Genomic DNA, 20,784 nt, shown 5'->3' with positions numbered 1-20,784 from the left:
GGACCACAAGAGTGACTCCAAGACTTAGTTGTTTGGCCTCCTGATCAGAGCCTCAATGCCAGAAATGGCTCTAACCACCATGAGCTCCGCATCTGGGCTCTGCCTGCTGTGAATCCTGCCCCTCCCAAGTGTTGCTACCCTAAGCCTCTACCCTTGGAGGTAGGCCTGGAGATGCTGTGCCAGCTCAGCTGTGGTCTTTTAGGCATAAATCACACAGGATGATGCATCTCCTTGCAGCTCAGTATGAGAACTGTCACTGCACAATACACCCCGCCACGCAAGACCTCGCAGCTCCTTAGACCTGCTGCTGCTGCGAGATGCAGGACCTCACATTGCAACCCCGCAATTCCCTGGAGCCGCCAATGCCTGATGCATCCTCGATGCAGGACCTCAAATCGCTTCCCCGCAGCTCCCAGGAATCACTTCTTCAGTGCATCTTCAACACAAGACCTTGCAACGCAGCCCTCAGCTCATCGGAACTGCTGCTGTGTGATGCATCCCCACTGTGGGAACTCGCAAACGCTCCACAATCAGGATTTAAGGTACTTTGTTCAACAGGCCCAACTTGGTTCTTGTATCCGGCCTGCACTTCATTATAGTCCGACTGAGCTTGTGACCTTGTCCTGGTCTGGAGCAACCAGATAACCACAGTTGGCGTTTGGGCTTTTGAGTGCTATTTCTACCTAAATCTTTAAAATTGGATATCTCCAGTTCTACCGATTGGATTTTTGTCGCTTAGCTAACTATTACTATTTTTTTCTAAATTGATGTCGGATTTTTTGGGTTGGATTTTCACTTTATTGTTGTTGCTGTGCTGCATAAATACTTAAATCCACATTGCCTCTAAGTTAAGCCTGAATGCTTTTTTTCCAAGCTACCAGAGTGTTAATCATAGGTTAGTTTGGGGTTTCCTTGTCTAGTAACCTTTCAAGAACGGTGGTTGCTGCTTGTGTAGGGTTTCACCCACCTCAACTAGTAACCCAATTTCCTACAGCCAGGATGAACAAGGCGGATGGCTAAGAACAGGATGACCTGAATAAGGAGCGTTAGGTCTAAGTGGAAAGTTAGTGTTCTCACAGATTGTCAGGAGTAGCAGGACCAGGGCCAAAGAGTATGACAATAAGCTGGAGGAGTACCAGGCAAACTAGTCATGCTAGGAACAGGTTGCCTAGGGCTATGACGACCAGGGACCAGATTGGAAGGATTGGGTGAACTTGGAGAAGCAGGATAAGCAGGAACAGGGCTAGAAGGCCCATCAGGGTCATAACCAAGGGGACCAGAAACTGAATTTCCAAGTGGAGCAGGCAAACCAGGAACTGGGTTATCAGGACAAAGCTGCTGAAGGTCAGGGGACTAGGACAACCAGAGCCACAAGAAGCGATGGGACCAGGCCAGGACCAAGATGAACAATCTTAGCCTAAGAGGACCTAATGAGGAGGGTCAGGACCAGTCGACACAGTACAAGGTGGAACACAAAGACAGGGAACCAGGGTAAGGAGAATCAGGAAGACCTAAACCAGGAAGACTCGGTGTGCCAGACCTAGGAAAATCAGGGCAACAGGGTTAGGTGGAAAGGTCCATGCAAACCAGTCTGATCAGGGTGAGGATTAGTCCCATCAGACTCAGGAGGCCAAGGAAGGGTTAATACAAGGAAAGGCAAGGATCAGGGCCAGGATGATCAGAGTCAGGAAGGACAAGAACCAGGAGCACCAGAATCTGGAAGCCAGTACCAGGGTGACCAGAACTAGTTGGATCAGGATGAGAATCAGGAGGACCAAAATAGCCCAGAAAAGGAAGACTTGCAACAGGACCAGGAGGAGGACCAACACCAGAAAGCATTGAATAACCTGTAGGAGTAGAAAAAAGATCCAGGAGCAGGAAGACACAATCTGAATCTACACCACATGTATTAGTATATCTATTTTGTAATCAACTCTTATTCAGCCTTCCTATGCTGGCAACCCTCAGAAACTCCCACCGTTTTTATCCCACGTATAGACTGGTAAGTATTTGCAGAAGAATCAAAGCATGCAACGTGAATAAAAGCCAGGACTGTTACACGCTGACCTCTGAGTGATGGCATACACTGTCTATTGTTGGCACAGTAGTCTGAGGCTAGATCTGAGGGACCAGAACTTTGCAAAGGAATCTAAAGGTGGATGAGTGCAAAGGAGTGTGATCTGTGAAGAATGCCAGAAAGGGTTTGAGAAACTCAGTTGACTGCAGTCAGCTAAAATGGATAACTGCTAACAAAGGGGATTCAAGAGGCAATGGAAATCAGCAATGCGGAGCTTAGTATCATAAGAAGGATCAGATGAGTAGAAAGGGGTGAGGGAGACTCAAGATAGATACTCTCAAATGAGACAAAGAATGCTAGCTATGATACCACTGGGAATCATGGCCAGATGAGTGGTCAGTGAAACTCCAAGGGCTAGATGAAGAGTGGTGAAGATACAAATGTGGCAGAAGTGTTTAGAAAGCCAGCAAAGAGACAATGAATGTCAAGACCAGTTGAGCAGTCTGTGTCTCCCCCACACCTTTGACCTGATATTCCTTACATGTGTATGTGAGGTAGATATGTGGCAAGAGTGTAGTAGTAGTAAGAGTATGCGTGGTGAAAGTTTAACTGCATGGGCCAATGTGATGCATTTTGCATGATGTGATGGAGAGTAGATACAGCTTACATAGACAATGGAAGTGTGTTGACTGCATCACTGTGGCTGGAGGGTGAACACCCAAACATTGAAGTGAGGGAGGATGGATTAAAGGCTTCCCAGAGAAATTTGGGGATCTCCTTGTTAGCAAAGAGCTGCTGATTAGTTCTTCCTGACTGACAACGTAGGGTAGATGTTAAGAATGAGGGGTAGGTCAGAGGTTTCTCTTGTTAAAGGTGACAATGTTTCTAAAGGACATCTGCCATTTGTCTGTGCCTGATGACCATCAGGAAGGCAGATGACAGCCAGATGCTGAAATCTCATGCTGTCCTTGTTTAGGCTCCTGCTTTGGAACCATCACTACTGCGACTAATGTGAGAGCCATCACATAGCACAAAGTCTGTGCCTGAGCTACAGCCTGAAAATTGCATTTGAAACAAAATGACCCCAAATCCTCTGTTTGCAAAATAAATATAAAAGTGGAACTGTGAAATGATCGATCCATGGGTAACAAAAACAGTTTTAACAAATATATGGTAGATACTTCTAGCCACAGATTCCATACCATAGTATATTCAGTCTGACTGGATCCAGAAAATCTTGAGCAGTACCTCTGCGATTCAGTAGGTGGCACTGACTGACTCGCCATCGTCCGCTCCGGATGTGATATGAGCGCTGCCTAAAAATGCGCCACCCCAGCGTGCAGTCATCAGTTTTCTTCTTACAGTGTCATCAGCGCAGTTCTGGAATGGCTAGCTCAGTTATTCTTTTGCTGTCTTTTTTCAACTTTTTGGCTATATTTTTCAAGCAAGCTTGCTCCCATTATGCCTTAGGGATGTCTCCTAAGTAACCTGGGGGTTTTAAGCCCCATGGAGACTGTTACAGGCAGATGTCTGTGACAGATCTCTACTTAGTTTTCCTGTGGTGCCTGGAGCCAGACCATGACATCAATGCCTGCCCTGACTTCTCTACGATGAACCCAAAATGGTCTGGTAGACCATGTTAAAGCACCTGGTTGCTCGGCACCGAACTACTCTGCATTGCTCCAGGTCCCAGTTGCATAGGAGATCCCAGGCCCACTCAGTGGTTCGAGTCAGTCATCGTCGAGATTAAAATCTTAATTGGGTAAGTCCCCCAAGAAGAAGAAGACCAATAAGTTCAGGAGGTGCCCCAACTGGGTTCCCGTCAGTAGATTCACCCTCGGTGCCAGTTAGGCTTGGATCCGGACTGGATCCCATTGCAAATCCATGACCTTCACCAGAGTCTGGTCCAGTGGTGTTTTTCCAGTGCCGCCGACGCCCCTTGGCCCCATGGACCCCATTGTAATTCATAACTCCGATACTAAGCTGAACAGGCTTTGTCTGATATCAACTCTGGCTCTGACTATCCAGCCACCATGGCTAGCAGACTCCCCAGTTCTTTAGTGGCTGTAGACACAGCACCCAAAAGCCTTGGAGGAATAACGTCAAAGATCTACCTAGCTCACCAACCTCCTTGCAGCCGCAGCCACCAAACCTCTTTAACATGCCCTCGCAACATCACAAGCAATCAGTTGGCGGCAAGATCCAGCACCACCTGCACCGCCGGCAGTCCATTTCTTAAGACATGTGGGTGCTCCAAATTTTACAGTGGGGTTCAACCCTTCCATCTTCCCTTGCCATAGTCCTCAGATTGGTTGACAGGAAGTACAGGCACATGTGGCCAAAAGGGCCATTGTCAGGATTCCGACATCAGAAGTAGGTTGTGGTCATTATTCCGGCTAATTTCTGGTGAAGAGGAAGGGTGGTGGCCTCCCCCCTATTCTAGACTTGTGACCACTCAACTGCTTCCTGAAGAAGGAGAAATTTGAGGTGCTCACATAAGATCAGGTCCTGTCTGCCCTGGACCCCAGAGACTGGATGGTAGCACTAGATTTGCGGGATGCATATTTCCATGTACCTATCCTGCCAGCCCACAGACGTTGTCTGGTGTTTCTATTGGGCCATGAGTACTTTCAGTTCTCTGTGCTCCACTTTGACCTTACCAGCACCCCTCAGGTGTTCATGAAAGCAGCGGTCCTCCAATCAGGCTGCCCTTTTGGGAGGATCTTCTGTCACAGCAACAGAGCAGGTTTCTGCATCTGAACATGTGCATGGTCCACCTTCATGCATGGAGATTGATTTGGGGCAGTTAAGAGTCTTTTTTCTCCCTCCTAACATCTGTGAGGTCTTCTTCGCAGCCAGGGGTCCTACCATAAAGACCTTATAAGCCTGCCTTTGGGACAAGTTGGTAGCTCGGTGCACTGAAAAACATGTTGACCCTTTTTCCAAGCGTTGTTTTTTGTTTTGTTGTTAACCCAGCAAGGCCTTGCCCTGGGCATACTTAAGGGGTAACTTTCTGACATCTCTGCTTTTTTGCAGTTTCCGAAGTCACCTCTTGTGACAAGTTTTCTGAAACATCTTCAACATATGTGTCTCCCAAACCCTTTGTTATGCCCCTTAATATGGTTTTAACTTTTTTAATTTGTTTGAACCCATGCATCATTGCTCTCCAAGACTTCTCACTATCAAGACAGTCTTCTTGGTGGACATCACATCGGCCAGGAGGTTCAGTGAGATGAAGGCGCTTTCTGTTAACTCTCCTTACACAGACTTCTGTCAAACTGGTTCTCTGCACCGTCTCCTTTTTGCCAAAGGTGTGACACCTTTCCTTATCGTCCAAAGCATCATGTTGCCAACATTCTTTGTTCCGACTCATGCCTCCAAATAGAAGGAGAGACTCCAACTTTTGAACCTAAAAAGAGCATAGGCAACAACAATCGTACCAAAGAACACAAGGTGGACAATCAGCTCTTTGTTGGGGTCGCTGGGGCAAAGAAGGGGAAAGCAATGCAGAAACTCATCATTCCCAGATGGATTGTACTTTGCATTAAGATCTGCTACACATTGACCAAGGAGCAACCCCCTGAGGGCTTGCAAGCTAATTTCACCAGAGCCAAACCTGCGACCACTGCGTTAGCTCATTGAGTCATTGTCCTGGACATCTGTCAGGCTGATGCATGGCCTTCTTTGCACACATTCACCAAACACTACTGCCTTGGCAGTCAGGTCTGTCGTGAAAGGCAATATGCCAATTTGGTCCACCAGAACTTCTTGGCCTAAACCAGTTTGTAGACCCACCTCTGAGGAGGTATTGCTTTGGTATCTATTTAAAAAAAGCAATCTGTGGCTAGAAGTCTCTATCAGATGAACAAGTTACTTACCTTCTGTAACTCCTCATCTGGTAGAGACTCTATCTAGCCGCAGATTCCTTACCAACCCTCCTAGCATCCCCGTTCCTGCGAACCAGTCTCCCTACCCAAATTGTCCTTGTAGACCCTTATTTTCTTTACACTGGTTAATCAGCCTTTGGGTGTCACTCTGTGCTTCTTGCGCGGAAAGAGTCACGTAAAGAAACTGATGTCAGCTTTCGACAGTGATGCCTGTGTAGCAATGTGCACATAACATCCGGCGCGGATGATGCTGACGTGGAATTGATTTTCCAGATCCAGTCTGACACCTCGGAAATATTGTAAAGTAAGGAATCTGAGGCTAGATACAGTCTAACCAGATAAGGCATTACCAAAGGTAAGTAACTTGTTTGTCTCTGTTTTTTCAGTGTCTTATTTCTTACAATATATTTAATAAAGTAAATGATTAATTATGTCTTTCATGCCTTTATGTCTTTCTCTGATATACTGGGAATATTCATTCATATTCCAATGACGTTTAGTTCTATTAATTACAGTCCCATTTCTTTGCTCGTGGAACCTTGACAGAATACTTCCTGCTGCAGCCCAACAGAGTGGGGGTCATCAGAGGACAGACTTTACATTGTACACCCTATTTAGGGTACAACCTATCTGTAAAGGACAGGAAACATATGGTGACCCTGACACCTTTGGAGATAATCCCTAGCATGTGGAGGCCATACTTTTTTTTGTTTTTCAAAAACAAACTCAGACTTTGGGAGTTTGTGTTTGAAAAACTAAAACCTTTTGAAAAGTTTGCCTGCTGTCCTTCAAGTCAGATAGTTTTGTCTGTCAAACTGATCCTGCAAGGATAGGAACAGGCATGACTGCAGTTCCTGTCAATGTAGAGAGTTACCCACAGGTCTGACAGACAGCTCTAAATTTGTCAGGCCTAGATCGCTTAGGAGGGTGACAGTACTGTCCTCCACCATCCAGACAGAGTTAACTCTGTCCCCCTAAGTCAGGCACATGGTTTATCTTCCTTCCGTCATGAGACTGGAATGAAGCCTCTCAATTATACTGTGTTGGTGACTTCACAAGGGCCCCAATGCAATTGTTTCTATTTTCATTTGATTTGATTTGAGCTTATATAGCGCAGACAATTACTGTAAGGCATATCAGTGCTTAAAACATTGTGAAAACATTCACCCTAAATATCAGATGTCACTATGACATTGGGATACACAATTTCCAGTTCTGGCATTTGCTATTACAAACCATTTTTTTCTGTTGTTTAGTCTGTTTTGTTTCATTGAACTGAAACCAGAATTAATAACTGATTTGCTGCAGGAAAAGTGTTCTGATAACATGGAGCCTTTTGGTAATTCGATATCTGCCTGAGTACATTCCCACAGCTCTGTGAGTAACAGCAAGTACATGGCTTTAGAAGAGTAAGCAGCTTCAATTTGTATTTTAAAAGTGCTAATCATCTTTATCATTAGCAACCTCTGCAGGTAAACTTAAAGGGGTTAGGAGCATGTGTGGAGTATGAGATATCTCCGTAAAGGGCTTCTCAAGTCGCCGTGTCTTGGCCTAAAGTGTAACGGATTTGCAATTTGTGCCATGTCTGTGAAAATAACTTGGAAACATTCAAACATTTGGGACCTTTGGACCCATAAGTAGGTGTGGGCATGACATGTGTAATTTGCTGTAGCCTGATTACAGAAAAATTAAGTGGAATTATGCAGGGAGCGTAACCCATCATAGCGCAAAATGCACCCTCACACCCAAAATCAATGTGAGGAAGCATTTTGAGGTAAGAAAATAGCACTAAATGCAACAGAACAGGAACAGCACCAGCGGACTGTGCTTGATAAGTTTGTTGTTCCAGTGCTCATGCGGTAGGCTTTGTGCCTCAAATTACTCTATTTTTTTGTAATTTTGCATCACAAGATCAAATTGTAGTTGCCAAAATTATTCTGATTACTCTGGTGTAATTAAAATTTCGCTCAGGCCAATCTATAAGTTATTGCTTGTATCTAAGCCGGCTTTAGCACCAGGGGCCTCATGGCAGGATCACAAGGTTTATGACTCCAAAAGTGTTTATCATTATGAATAAAACCCTTTTTACATGTTAGAACATTCTTTTGGCTGTTAAAAAAGACTTTTGCAATTGTTTCTGAATTGCAAATTGCAGGAGGTCATGAAAGGGGTTTCCCCAGCTCACTTTCCACTTTGAAAAGAAATGTATTGATAGTTTGTGACTGCATATTGATGTTACACAGTAGATGAGGTAACAAGCCCCAAGTTGGGGTGGTAACTAATTTGCGAAGGGTCCTATTAGGAGCTCTTTACCTTTGGGAATCACGTTAGGAGCCTCTCTAGGGAGAAGTATTTCAAGATAAAAATCTCTTATTTGTTTTAAAAGTAGTAATGGTTCCTTTAAGGAACACTGGCTCCTTTTCAACAAAAGTTTTTAATTTTGGAATACAAGTTAAGTGTGATGTCACTTGCAGGCCAACATACCTATGATTACAGCCAATGACACATGAGCTCAAATTGGTATCTGCATATTGCATATTATTCAGGCCGATTGATCTGCAATCTCCTGTGATTCAGTAGTTTGTGGACAAAGCTAATAGTACATAGGTCGGTTTGTAAAATACTATTCCCCTCTCAAAAAGCATGTGTATACTTTGTGACCACGTTTTGCGAATGAAATAATACATCAGAACCATAATTTTCTTAAGGAGATGGAAGCAAAAAATATTCGCTCCTTCTTTACCTCTTGGTTATTACGTGTTGAAATCTCACTATGGTATATTAACACTAAATGTAAGCTGGTAAGAAGGCAGCCGGATAGTGAAGTTTATCTGCCATTTGCAAAGCTACTGTCCAAGCTGTACATACTGTCTGGTTTTTAGCAATCCACCAGGTGAATAATGAAATAGCGTCCCTTCGGCCAAACAGTATGCCATTTCTGCTATTTAGCCAGCAATCAGCTGAATATTACATTTTGTATTGTATATGCCTGACTGCAGGTGAAATAGTATAGAATTTCTATTATTTAACCAGCTGCCAGGAAAATATTGAAGTGTATTTGCTGGGTGCATGGCTGCTTGCCTAATTGTAACTAATGTCTGTCGTGCCAGCAGCCTCGTAATGACAGACGCTTCTATGCTGCTTGCTTGGCAGCTGGCCAAATAGTACATAACCTCGGCTGTTTCGACAGCGAGCAAGTAAATAGTGAAGTTTCCTTGTTTTTCATGGTTACTGGCCAAACAGTTCATAATCTCTACTATGTAGGCAGCGTCCAGATTAATAGTAACGTTTTTGTTGCTGTCTGCACGGCCGCTGATCAGTGTAGGTTCTTTATTATTTAGCCAGTAGCTGGGTTAATGGCAAAGTTTCTCTGCTATTTTGAAGGCCGCTGGCCAAACAGTAATTCATTTCTACTATTTAGCCAGAATCTGAGTAAATAATAGAGAAAACACACTATTTACCAGGCAGCTGGCTAAACAGCTGATACCTTATGCAGACAAAGAGCAGCACCAAACCCTTGTAAGGCAAAGCCCAACTAAAGGAACTCTACAAGGTTCGTTGCAAATAGGCAACCAATGAGGCATTGTGGTTATGACTTGAACATTTAATTCATTTGGACCATTTTATTCAGATTCCTATTTCTGTAGCTCACAATGTGACATGAAATCAATGCAAATGAATTAACCCTAAACTTAATCCACACTTCTCTGTACCACCAAGGTTCCCATTTTTCTGCAATAGAATCTCTTAAAAAGCATAACTTCACAAGAGATCAGTAGGTGCACAACAGCAAACCATCAGTATAAGTACTGAAAATGAAGCATAACACAAGTATTAAAACTGCATACTAGATACTGTGATAAAAGTTGGTAGGAGCAATACTCAGAAACAATTGCATTTGTACAGGCACTGATCTCTTCAATTACAGTTGGTTCATAATTATGTGGGTACACATGTAAAATTTCCCCCCATGTGTCCCGTCTTTTTATTAGTCCTTAGGCTATATTTCCGTCTACAGCTTCGGAGATGGTAGCATTTAATTCACGTCTGTTTTTTATTGCTATCAAAGATTATGAACATCGCCAATGCTATTCCCAATTATTACTTTTCTTTGGGTTGGTAAGTAAATTTTTTCAACTTTCTCTTTGTAAGATCACTCGCCAGTGGGTGTGCATGTTTTTGGTACTCTGCCATTTCGGATGATTCGGTTATCTACCAGGCTAACTCCATTCTTTGTCAGAGCAACTTGTGATGATTTGATTGTTTCTTCGGGTAAGAACAGTTGATGTTGCACCTTTTTCCATCCTCTTCTATTATTATTAATATTATTATTATATTTATTTTTGTAGAGCGCACAGCTACCATGAGGTTTCCCGGCGCTAAGAACATAAAGAGCGAAAATACAGAAGGGGACAGTGGGCTATTAAAACAAAGTTATTGGTTAAACAACCATGTTTTTAAGTTCTTACGTAATTGGAGGTAACAGTCGTTAATGCGAAGCTGAAATGGGAGAGAGTTCCATAGAGAGGGGGCCAGGTAGGCAAAAGAAAGACCTCCCTGTCTAACTCGATTAATCCTGGGTATCTGAAACTTGTGTTGGCTGGTGGAGCGTAAGGTTCTTGAGGGAAAGTATTGGTGGACTAGGGTGCTCAAATAGGCCGGGGCCTTGCCTGCCTTGATTCTGTGCATAAAACACAGAGCTTTAAATTTTGCTCGTTGTTCGATACGATTCTAAGTTGAACTGTCTTTTGAAAGCATTTACAAATTGTTAATTTTACTTACTTGTTTCATTCATTAGGGAGCAGTCGCAAAACCTGTAGCTTTGCCAGAGTAGGGCAACTGCCCTCCCCATTTCTCTGTACTATTTTCATACTTCAGTCTCCACCCTGGGTCGCATTCCTATTTGCTGACCTTGCTGTGATTAATTCCTCCCACAGCCAGGACCTGACCTTAGTTGGCAGCTGTTCAGTGGAAGCTTTTTATGATTTTTTCTCTCTGAGTATTTATCTTGTCCCTTCTCAGGATATGAAAATGCTCTGGGGTATTACTGTTTGTGGGGTTCTCCATGTGATATACTACACCAACCTAGGTGTGTTCCCTTCCAATGCTTATAGCAGGGCTAGGCTCCAAGGATGTATGACGCTACATCGCGATCAGCTACATCGCACGCTCTAACATCGCGTCTTTTACATCGCTTCCTCCATTACATCGCGTTCCACGACATCGCATCCCTTTGCAACGCGATGGCATTGCTTCCCATTGGCCCGAACCTTACCCCGCAGTACATTACGCCGCAGATCAAAACAACGCGGTTTTTTGTGTTTGCCACGTGATCCCGCCTCTACCCCCGCCCCCCCCCCGTTCCCCTCGACATTAAAACTTCTACTTCTATTTTTATTTTTTTGTGTGGTGTGTATTTATTTACAAAATTGCAAAGAATGGAAAAGTCTGCCTAGCTATCCGTCAGACCACATCTTGTTGCAGTTGAGACAGTATGCCACAGCTGACATAGAGTGAGCTAGAAAGCACTACATAGAGTACCTATCCAGCTCTGCACACTTAAAGTCCATTAAGAGTTTTGCATCCTCCCCAGGCTGGCAAATGCGGTTTAGAACATTTGTGTAAGTTCAAGATAGCAGGAATGTAACTTCCATGTTCAGAGCTTCCAGTCCCCTCCGATGTCCTGCTATTCGAAAATCAGGATCAACCCCCTCTAGCTGTGCTGCAAAGGTTTTTCCACTCTCAGTGATAGAGAAGAGATGAATAATCTCAGACATGGATTCCCTCATTAAAGAGTTTTCTCTACCAGACATGACAATGTCAAAACCAGGTATCAAGTTTGCACCCTGGTTTGTCCTGTCTCATCCCAACTGATACATTCCAGAGCCTTTACGGCTTCAAGAGCAGTTCTGTAGTTTTACTGGCAGGGAAGCATTTCAGGACTCACCAAGGCTTAATCATAGTCATTGGGTCTCCTCAACAAACTAAATTCATGTGTGCTAAAGCTCCCAGATGGCACAAAGTATAATTTTATATAGTTCTCTTTCCATTCACCAAAAATCTATCTTCACCATAGAACTAGAATTTTAATCAATATTAGAGTTAAACTGATGGCGTAATTATAACATATATATGTAACGGTTTGGTAATTAAAACATATATATGTAAATGTTAGCAGATGTTTATGAAATATGATGTGTTAATTATAACACATTTATGTATATTTTTGTTAATTATAAAATATACATGTTAATGTTTGCAGAAGTTTATTAATGTGACTAAACACAAGTCTGCCCAATAAAAAGTAAACACTAGCAGATGTTTATTAAATATGATGTGTTAATTGTCAAATATATATGTATCGTATTGTTGCTGCTCTTGATATGAGAGGAGGCTCGAACCTTGTCTGACAGCACCAAAGTCTGCCTAGCTATCCGTCAGACCACATCTTGTTGCACTTATTGACGATGTAATTGTCACATATATTATGTGCTAATTATAATATACAGAGCACATCCTTGTCCTGTTATTGACGCGCTAATGCAAACATATATGATGGGGTAATTATAAATATGATGTGTTAATTATAACTAGGCTGTGGGGTTTTAGGTTTAAACCTATAATAACTGATAAAACCCCAATGAAAGAAAAATAGCCCTCACCGGTGAAAACATATAAACACTGAAAAAACACCTGGACAACCACAAACTAAATGTCATTCAAAGAAAGGAAAAAGAGAGTGAAAGTCATTTTTTCCTTCGTGAAGGGGTAAATACAATGTAACTTTGTTATACAAGTAGCAGTAAGAAAGACTGGCTAACATTATTCTGCGTGAGTTTTGTTCTTTAGGGATGCCACTAAAATATTGTTTCTTCTTCCTTTTACTTTTTCAGTTTAGCGGCCTTTGGTCTAAAGATGCAGGGTTTAGTTTCATGTTTTAGGTCTAGTTAAATTATTTTATAAACTACCGAGAATCAGGAAATGTCAAACTCATATTTGATATTTTGGCTGCATTTGATTCTTTCACCGATAGGTAAAATGGCTGGTTGCATAAAAATCTTTCCTAATATGTGTCATCACATTTCGCGACAGAGATTGGGTCAAAACCCTTAATACATCAGACCATAGTTTCTAGTGGGTCAGTATTGATAGTAGGTTAATTGCCAACACCTCAGGCTTTAAACATTCAATGCAAGGTATAGTGACAAGTATATATATCACCAAGCATCTGGGATAGTGGTGAAAACATGACACCAGACTTTTGGAAAACATGGAACGCATTGTCACTTGTAATGCTCTGCAAAAAAGGTTCTTTCCAAGTTCAACAAAGATTGGAATGATATTGTTTGTATTTGCAATGATTCAGCTACGTATATAAAAAAGCTGTGTGATGACCTGTCAAAATTGATACCCGAGCTGAAGTGATTCCCTGTAGTAGATCCTTGCCACTTGTTAGATGGTATGCTGAAAGAATCTTTACAATCTTAAGAGATAATGAGGGATGCTATTGACTTTTTAGTCTATTCTGGTGCACTGGTTTCTAATGCACAGGAATTAAAATGCAAATATTTATCATTTCGTGCTTTATGTGGCATCAAAGAAAGGGTCATCCCAACTGTTTCCTTAGCTGATGGTTCTCTGCCCAATGGGCTAAGAATGCTGATAGGGCCTTTTCACAGAAGTTTACATGGGAAGGAAAGAGCGAGCGCACATGACCCAAAGACTCACTGAAGAAGTATTGTATGGTGTACTACAATGAGATTAATTTGCAAACATCTATTTGGACCTCATATACACTATAAGTACACTGTCTATATACCATGTTCTTTCAGTGCAGAAAGCAAGCAATAATAAATGCAAAACGTTCCATAAACACCGGAAAAACACCTTTTCTGTTGTTTTTAGTGGCGCGAAAATGTGTAACCACTGCTAACAACTGTTTTTTAAGTTATTGAAAACACTGAAAAAACCCCACCAGAATTTACCAAAAATAGAAACTGAAAACAGGAAAGCCTAATTATAACACATTTATGTAATTTTTTGTTAATTATAAAATATATGTGTATCGTATCGGTGCTGCTTGTGCACAATTCAGCTTCAATACGATGTAATTGGTTGTTTAATTCGCAAACACAATTCAGCTTGAATACGTTTTAAATCTGATGTGTTAATTATAACACATTTATATATATTTTTGTTAATTATAAAATATAGATGTTAATGTTAGCAGAAGTTTATTAATGTGACTAAACACAAGTCTGCGCTATAAAAAGTAAACACTAGCAGATGTTTATTAAATATGATGTGTTAATTATAACACATTTTTGTATATTTTTGTTAATTATAAAATATATATGTATCGTATCTGATCTTGATATGAGAGGATGATAGGAGTCTCGAACCTTGTCTGACAGCAGCAAAGTCTGCCTAGCTATCCGTCAGACCACATCTTTTTGCAGTTATTAATGCTGTATTTGTAACATATATTATGTGCTAATTATAATATACAGAGTACATCCTGGTCCTGTTCTTGATGCGCTAATGCAAACATATATGATGGGGTAATTATAAATATGATGTGTTAATTCTAACACATGTATGTAATTTTTTTTAAATTATAAAATATATGTGTATCGTGTTGTGCACAATTCAGCTCCAAGCACCAAAGTGTGCCTAGCTACTTGTTTATCTTCCCATGTGTCAAACACAATTCAGCCTGAATACCTTATAATTGCTGGTTTAATTCGCTGCTTGTTTACGTTATAATTGCTTGTTTAATTCGTTGCTTGGTTTATCTTCCCATGCACAATTCAGCCTGAATACGTTATAATTGCATTGTATTCTGCTTGAATACGATGTAATCGTTGACGATGTATATGTTATTGCGATGCACTTGCATGCGTCCTGATGACATGCGTTGTGATACCGGCCGCGATGTGATAGTCGCGTTGCAATGGCAGCGCGATGCGATATATCCGTTGTAACGGGTGTTTCCCGGCTCCAAAGAAAGTGTTTCATTCCCTGTTGCTAACTGTTCCCATATACTCCCAGAGTTCTGGCACATGAGCATTGATTCCCCTTTCACCACAAAAATGATAGCTCTTCCACATTTGAAGCAATTCCCCTTGCTTACCGGGCTCTTTATCTAGGATGACACTTGGGATAGAATAGTAAACCCCCCACCTATTACATATCAATATTGCTGCTGGTATGTTCTTTCCCTTTTAGAATGGTAACCCTTTGCAAGTAGCGTTGTCCTCTCTATGTTCTGAGAATGGCCCTGTCCAGTTCATGACTGTTGGGGGTCGAAACGTCGTAAAAGTCTTTCAGTGTGTTTCTTTCTTTTTTTTTATTGTCCTTATATCACCATTTATTGTCCTCATATCACCATCTGTCAGTGTGTTTCAAATGGAATTATAACTATGTATGCTGCAGGCTTCCGTATCTAAATGAGCACATTGATTTTTAATCGTACTTATTATCTGTCGCACATCATAGCTCTAGGCATCATCTGCAGCTTCCCTTCGCAATATTTTTGCATTTGCTACTGTTGTTTCTGAAGTTTCTTCTTGAATAACTGACCCCAGATCTACTTACAATAACTGAGAACATTGTTACTTTTAAGTAAGGCTTCAATTTTGCACATTGGCATTAATTGAATGTATTGCTATTGTTCATATACTGTAATATTTAATGCCTCTCAAAGATAGTTTCTAAATGTTCTCCATTTGAAACTCAATCTTTCTTTTTGTCATTTCTTCGAGATACAATTGATAGATTTTACACAAGGAAATTCTATGCCCTTAAAACCCCCCTTCATGTATTTCTGCTGTTGCTTACCTGTGGTTGGCTTAAATCTGGATTTCCTTTCAGTAGCTCTTCAACTACACTGGCATTGACCACCTTTAGTAAACCCAGAGGGATTTCCTTGACCATACTTTTGGGTAAGTGGGTGAGAGCAAAGTTTATGTCTCCATCTTTCAACACCTGCGGAGAAAGACAATTGATGAGGGTCATATTCCATACACCAGGCTCTTCCAAATCCTGCAGTCATTTCTTCTGTAAATCTCCTGTACAGTATGCATTGTGACACTCACACATTCACTATTATATATTTAACATAGAGTCTACTCCATAGGCCTGCTGCATTGTATTTGGAAGAATACCTTTCATCCACCCCTCATCTTTCTAGACTTACGCCAGAAAAAGCAGACGAGTCCTTGGAGGTAAGAGCGGTGGGGGGGGGAGGGAGGGGTGGGGGGGGGAGGGAGGGGTGGGGGTATTTGGAAAGGGGATTGGACAGACAAATACAAGGGAAAATTGAATAAATAATTTATTTTCCCTCGTCATCGTCTCTCAAAATACCCCCACCCGGCCCCACCACCCCACTGCTCTTACCTGCACGGGCCACGGCTGAGAAAAAGCATCATACTCTTAAAATCAAAACTGCAAAATGCCTCTCCACCATACTGCTGCTGTCAGGATTTACTTTGAGGTGGCTCCCCAAAAATCTCCCCTTTCAAGCTCTGCATATAAAAGCATGCTCCGCACTGCCATCCATACCAGAGTCTACGCCATGCCATGCGTGTCAACCCTTTCTCCCTTCAGACCTTAACTGTAAACACGTACCCTTCCCTCATGCCTTGGCTGGCAGGTTTAATCCGAACAGTTCTCCCATAGGCCTCTAGTTAAGCCCTGATAATCAAAAATCCCCCATAAAGATAGTATGAGAAAGCAAGAAAGCCTAACATTTGAAGCACATCAGTAGAAACTGCAAACAAATTGAAGGAACACTTAAATGTATTTGAGAACATTGAGAAGTTGTAAGCTATTTGCCAAATAAAGGGGGGTATCTGATGTTCTTAAGATCCATTCCTTTAACTCTGGAAGCAGTAGCAGCCTGAGGCAGAATAAAACATATATACAAACTTAGGAGAGTTGAAGTGTCACTTGAAAGGCTACTCTGCAGAGAAGAACTTCAACTTCTTTCTTAACACTAAATAGTTAAACCGAAATAATGTATCATTTTGATCCCATTCCTTCTCGTGCATTGGACTCACACAACTGCTTTCACCCTCTACACACTGTCACACACACAGACACACTCCCCCCTACACCCCAATACTCCAAATTAATGAACTTGTCTAGCCAACATGCTGGGCAGATACCTAAGACAAATCACCTCTACCTCAAAAAATACAATGAATAGAATCCATGGGGTCCTACATCTACATGGTCAAATCTATTGCACACACCTCTTACCTACAAGGATACTGCTACAGAATGCATACTTCACTGACTAGGGAAGAACAAAATGCCCACTTGATTCAAGACTGGGCGTTTACCTGACTCCATACTCCTACCTCCAAAGCACTCTAAAGTGCAAAATGTAGAGTGAAACACTATACAAAACTACTCAGTAATGGAATGGACAACCAGTGACACTGCATTGAAAGTTTTCAGACGGCCTTGAGGTTGCCAGATAGTAGCCTCCCTTTTCAGGACTGGAGAGATGAGACTTATTACAAGTGCCCTGGAATATAGGTGTAGCGCCACCAATTCTGGCTGGCATCAAAATGCCTTAATAACTTAATCAGGATGTAAAAGGAATTTTCAAGGATGTTCAAGAAATTTACAAGTCACTGGATGTTAGAAGGTCCACCTCGATATCTGATCAATCGACCTATTTATCTGATCACCTCCCACTCTTGCAAACCTTGCCCTTAATCTCTCTTAAAGATCTTGAGTTCTTGACCACTAAGGTAAAGTCTGGGTCCCCTGACGACCCCGTTAAACCTGAGACCTTTCTACTGCTACGGGATTCCATTTTAACTGAGGGACGGGAATTGATCAACAGATCTCTTTTGTCTTCCTCTATCCCTATGTCATGGAAACATGCCAAAGTCATCCCCCTGCTAGAAAAATCGACCCTGGACCCCTCCCGCCCGGAGAATTTTAGACCCAGCTCCCTTCTGCCCTACCTGGCCAAGGTGATGGAAGCCCATGTGAACTCTATCCTGACCAGCCACCTAGAATCTAACGGGATCTTGGATGAGTCACAAAATGGCTTCCGAGCAAATCATAGCACGGAGTCGGCGCTACTGGCAGTCACGGAACAACTGAGGGCCTCACAAGATCTGGGGAACACCTCTGCCCTTATTTTACTTGACTTAATCGCAGGGTTTGACACGGTCTCCCACAAGATTCTGCTCAAACGTCTGGGGGAGATCGGAGTCAGAGAGGGTGCGCTTGCCTGGTTTGCCTCATTTCTTTCGGACCGCTCTTTCCAGGTTCACGCCCCTCCCTACACATCCAGCAGGCTTCCCCTTAACTGTGGGGTCCCGCAGGGCTCTGCCCTCAGCCCCACGCTGTTTAATGTGTACGTCCGCCCCCTGGCCCTCCTGGCCAGGGAACGTAAGATTAAAATGATCTCTTATGCGGACGACACGCAGCTTATTTTCACGTTCTCCAATGACACCTCGCCTGGCCAGGCCAAGTTCCAGGAAGACATAATGACCATCTCAAACTGGATGTCTGATAATTATCTCCAGCTTAACTCCTCCAAAACCGAGGTGCTCCTCCTGGGACGCAACGTACAGAAGTGGGACCACCAATGGTGGCCCACAGGTATGCCCCCCCCTAAACCTAAGGAGGTTGTAAAGAATCTGGGTGTCCTAATGGACAGCACACTTTCTTTTGAATCACACGCCAAGAAGGTTGCTGGCACCTGCTTTGGCCGCCTTCGCTGCATCAAACCCATACTGGGTTTCTTTGAGCCACAGACCAGGCAAGTCATAGTCCAATCCCTGGTCTTATCCCACCTAGACTACTGTAACGGACTCCTACTGGGTACTAATAAGTCAGTCATCAAAAGATTACAGAGGGCTCAGAACGCAGCTGCTCGCACCCTCTTTGCACTACCCAAACATAGTCACACCTCGCATCTCCTTAATCGACTCCACTGGCTTCCAGTGAAACAGAGAATTGAATTCAAGACCCTTGTTTAACTCATAAAATCCTCAATGGCCAGGGCCCTCAAATACTGCAAGGTCTCTGCACCCCCTATACTCCTTCCCGGGCCTTGCGTTCTGCCGATCGCCATCTAGCCTGCACTATCAGGGTTCGCTGGAGTAGAGCGGGTGGCCGCTCTTTCAGATCTCTGGCCCCTGCTCTCTGGAATTCCAACCCCATTGAAGCACGTGCCATACGAGACCATTGGCTCTTCCGTAAATTCATCAAGACCTGGCTGTTTGCTTCTATCTAGTCAGCCGACTCCTAGGCCTTTCAGTACTTCCTCTCCCGCTCTCCGCTGCCACCCCTGGTTGGCTTTTCCGCAAGCGCTGGGACGCCCTGTTGTTGGGGCAGCCATGCGCTATATAAGAAAAATTAACATAACATAACATAACATAAAACCTCCCAGAATGGGGAATAACCACACAAATCTGGAACTACTAACTCCTAATCCGCATGTATTCTCAGATTCCAGAAGGTTTAGCACTTCCATGTACTATCTCCGTTGTGCAGGTGGTAAATGGGAGTGGTGAGGCCACACAGGTTGCTGTTTGTGTGGGGGTGCTTGATGCGTGCAGATGTGCTGGGTAAACCTCAGTGGTATATGAGTGAGCATAGGTGCTTCTTGTGCTTTAGGGTAGAGCTTTAAAGTTCTGGCACCTGCAGTCGTGGCCCTGGGGCAGCACAGAGGTGAATTACAAAGCGTAAAACTTAGTCTGTTGTCATTGAACCTACTAGTTTTTGGTTCTGTAACACCATACCTCTTGTGATAGGGTTGAGTAGTATCATACTGCCAAGTCCCCTCCAGGTATACCGCTTCTCCAAACTTGTAACTAGGGCCATTGGTGGGTAGCAAGAGTAAACAGAGTACTTGGCACTGTGTCATGACTATAACATGAACAATCTAAGGACTTTTCCCACCCAGTGGGTGTTGCTGATGAAGTAGTACTGGCTCGAAATCTAAAAATAATAGTCTCAAATATCTATGAGTACAGATCATGAACACAGATAGTTACTAGTCGATGATGAGACCACTGTCTAATGGCTCACTAGGCACCCTAGCATTATCTTCCATAGAGGAAAACCAATCACGAACATTCCTAAGTGCCAGCTATCCAGTAGTTAGCTCTTCTATCAACTGTTTCACTTACCTGAAGAAATGATTTCATAGATGTATTACCTGTAATGTGTCAGTTCGCAATGGACAAAATTAATTCTTTCTACTATAACTCGAGTCCAGTTTTTAGGATCAGGTCTTGTACTTTCAAATATGGTAGTTAATGTACTGATTTTTCACATGTGGGATGATCAATGAGCAAAATACTATTGAAGTACTAAAAGCCTGACTTTCAGAGCGTTACAGAGATATCAAACAAATGGACACCAGGTATCCCGTTGCTATCCATTGTGCTGCCTGCACAGTACACAGTATTGTAATAGAGAACTAGAGGCCAGCTGTGCAAACCTTTTTTTCTTTTGCAAGCGGCCCGATTCGCAGAATGGCCATGTTGCAAACACAAAAAAGGCATTTTTTAATGTACAAAGACCAAATTTGTGATTTGATAACCTGTTATCGAATCACAATTTGGGTTTGCGATTCGGTATTAGGAATGGCTTTGCTTAGGGTGTCCCTTCCTAATACCAAATCGCAGTGGTAAGTGTAAAGGTTTTGCACCCAAAATGAGGTTGAAAAACATTTGCATGTTCCTGCCTACTTCAAGTAGGTGGTAACCCAGTCGCAAATGTGTTGGGGTCCATAAGGGAACCCTTCCCATTTGTGAATGTTTGGAAAAACATTTTTTAAGAGAAGACAGTGGTCCCCCGGATCACTGTCTACTCTTAAACAAGCATTTACAATGCAATAGGTCT

General features: G+C 42.7%; 1 protein-coding gene across 1 annotated transcript in view; it reads right to left on the bottom strand.

The window, feature by feature from the left end:
* The window catches only part of LOC144824950 (otoancorin-like), a 559,576-nt gene that overhangs the window by 303,862 nt on the left and 234,930 nt on the right, over positions 1–20,784 (bottom strand). Inside the window, exon 10 of the mRNA XM_078683892.1 lies at positions 15,745–15,891. Coding sequence (XP_078540018.1) covers positions 15,745–15,891 — 147 coding nt within the window. The remainder of the gene's footprint in view (positions 1–15,744; positions 15,892–20,784) is intronic.

This window comes from Lissotriton helveticus, chromosome 3_1 (assembly GCF_964261635.1).
Source record: "Lissotriton helveticus chromosome 3_1, aLisHel1.1, whole genome shotgun sequence".
NCBI classification, from domain to species: Eukaryota; Metazoa; Chordata; class Amphibia; order Caudata; family Salamandridae; genus Lissotriton; species Lissotriton helveticus.
Note: the sequence above shows the minus strand (reverse complement) of the source record. Positions and strands in the feature narration are given on the sequence as shown.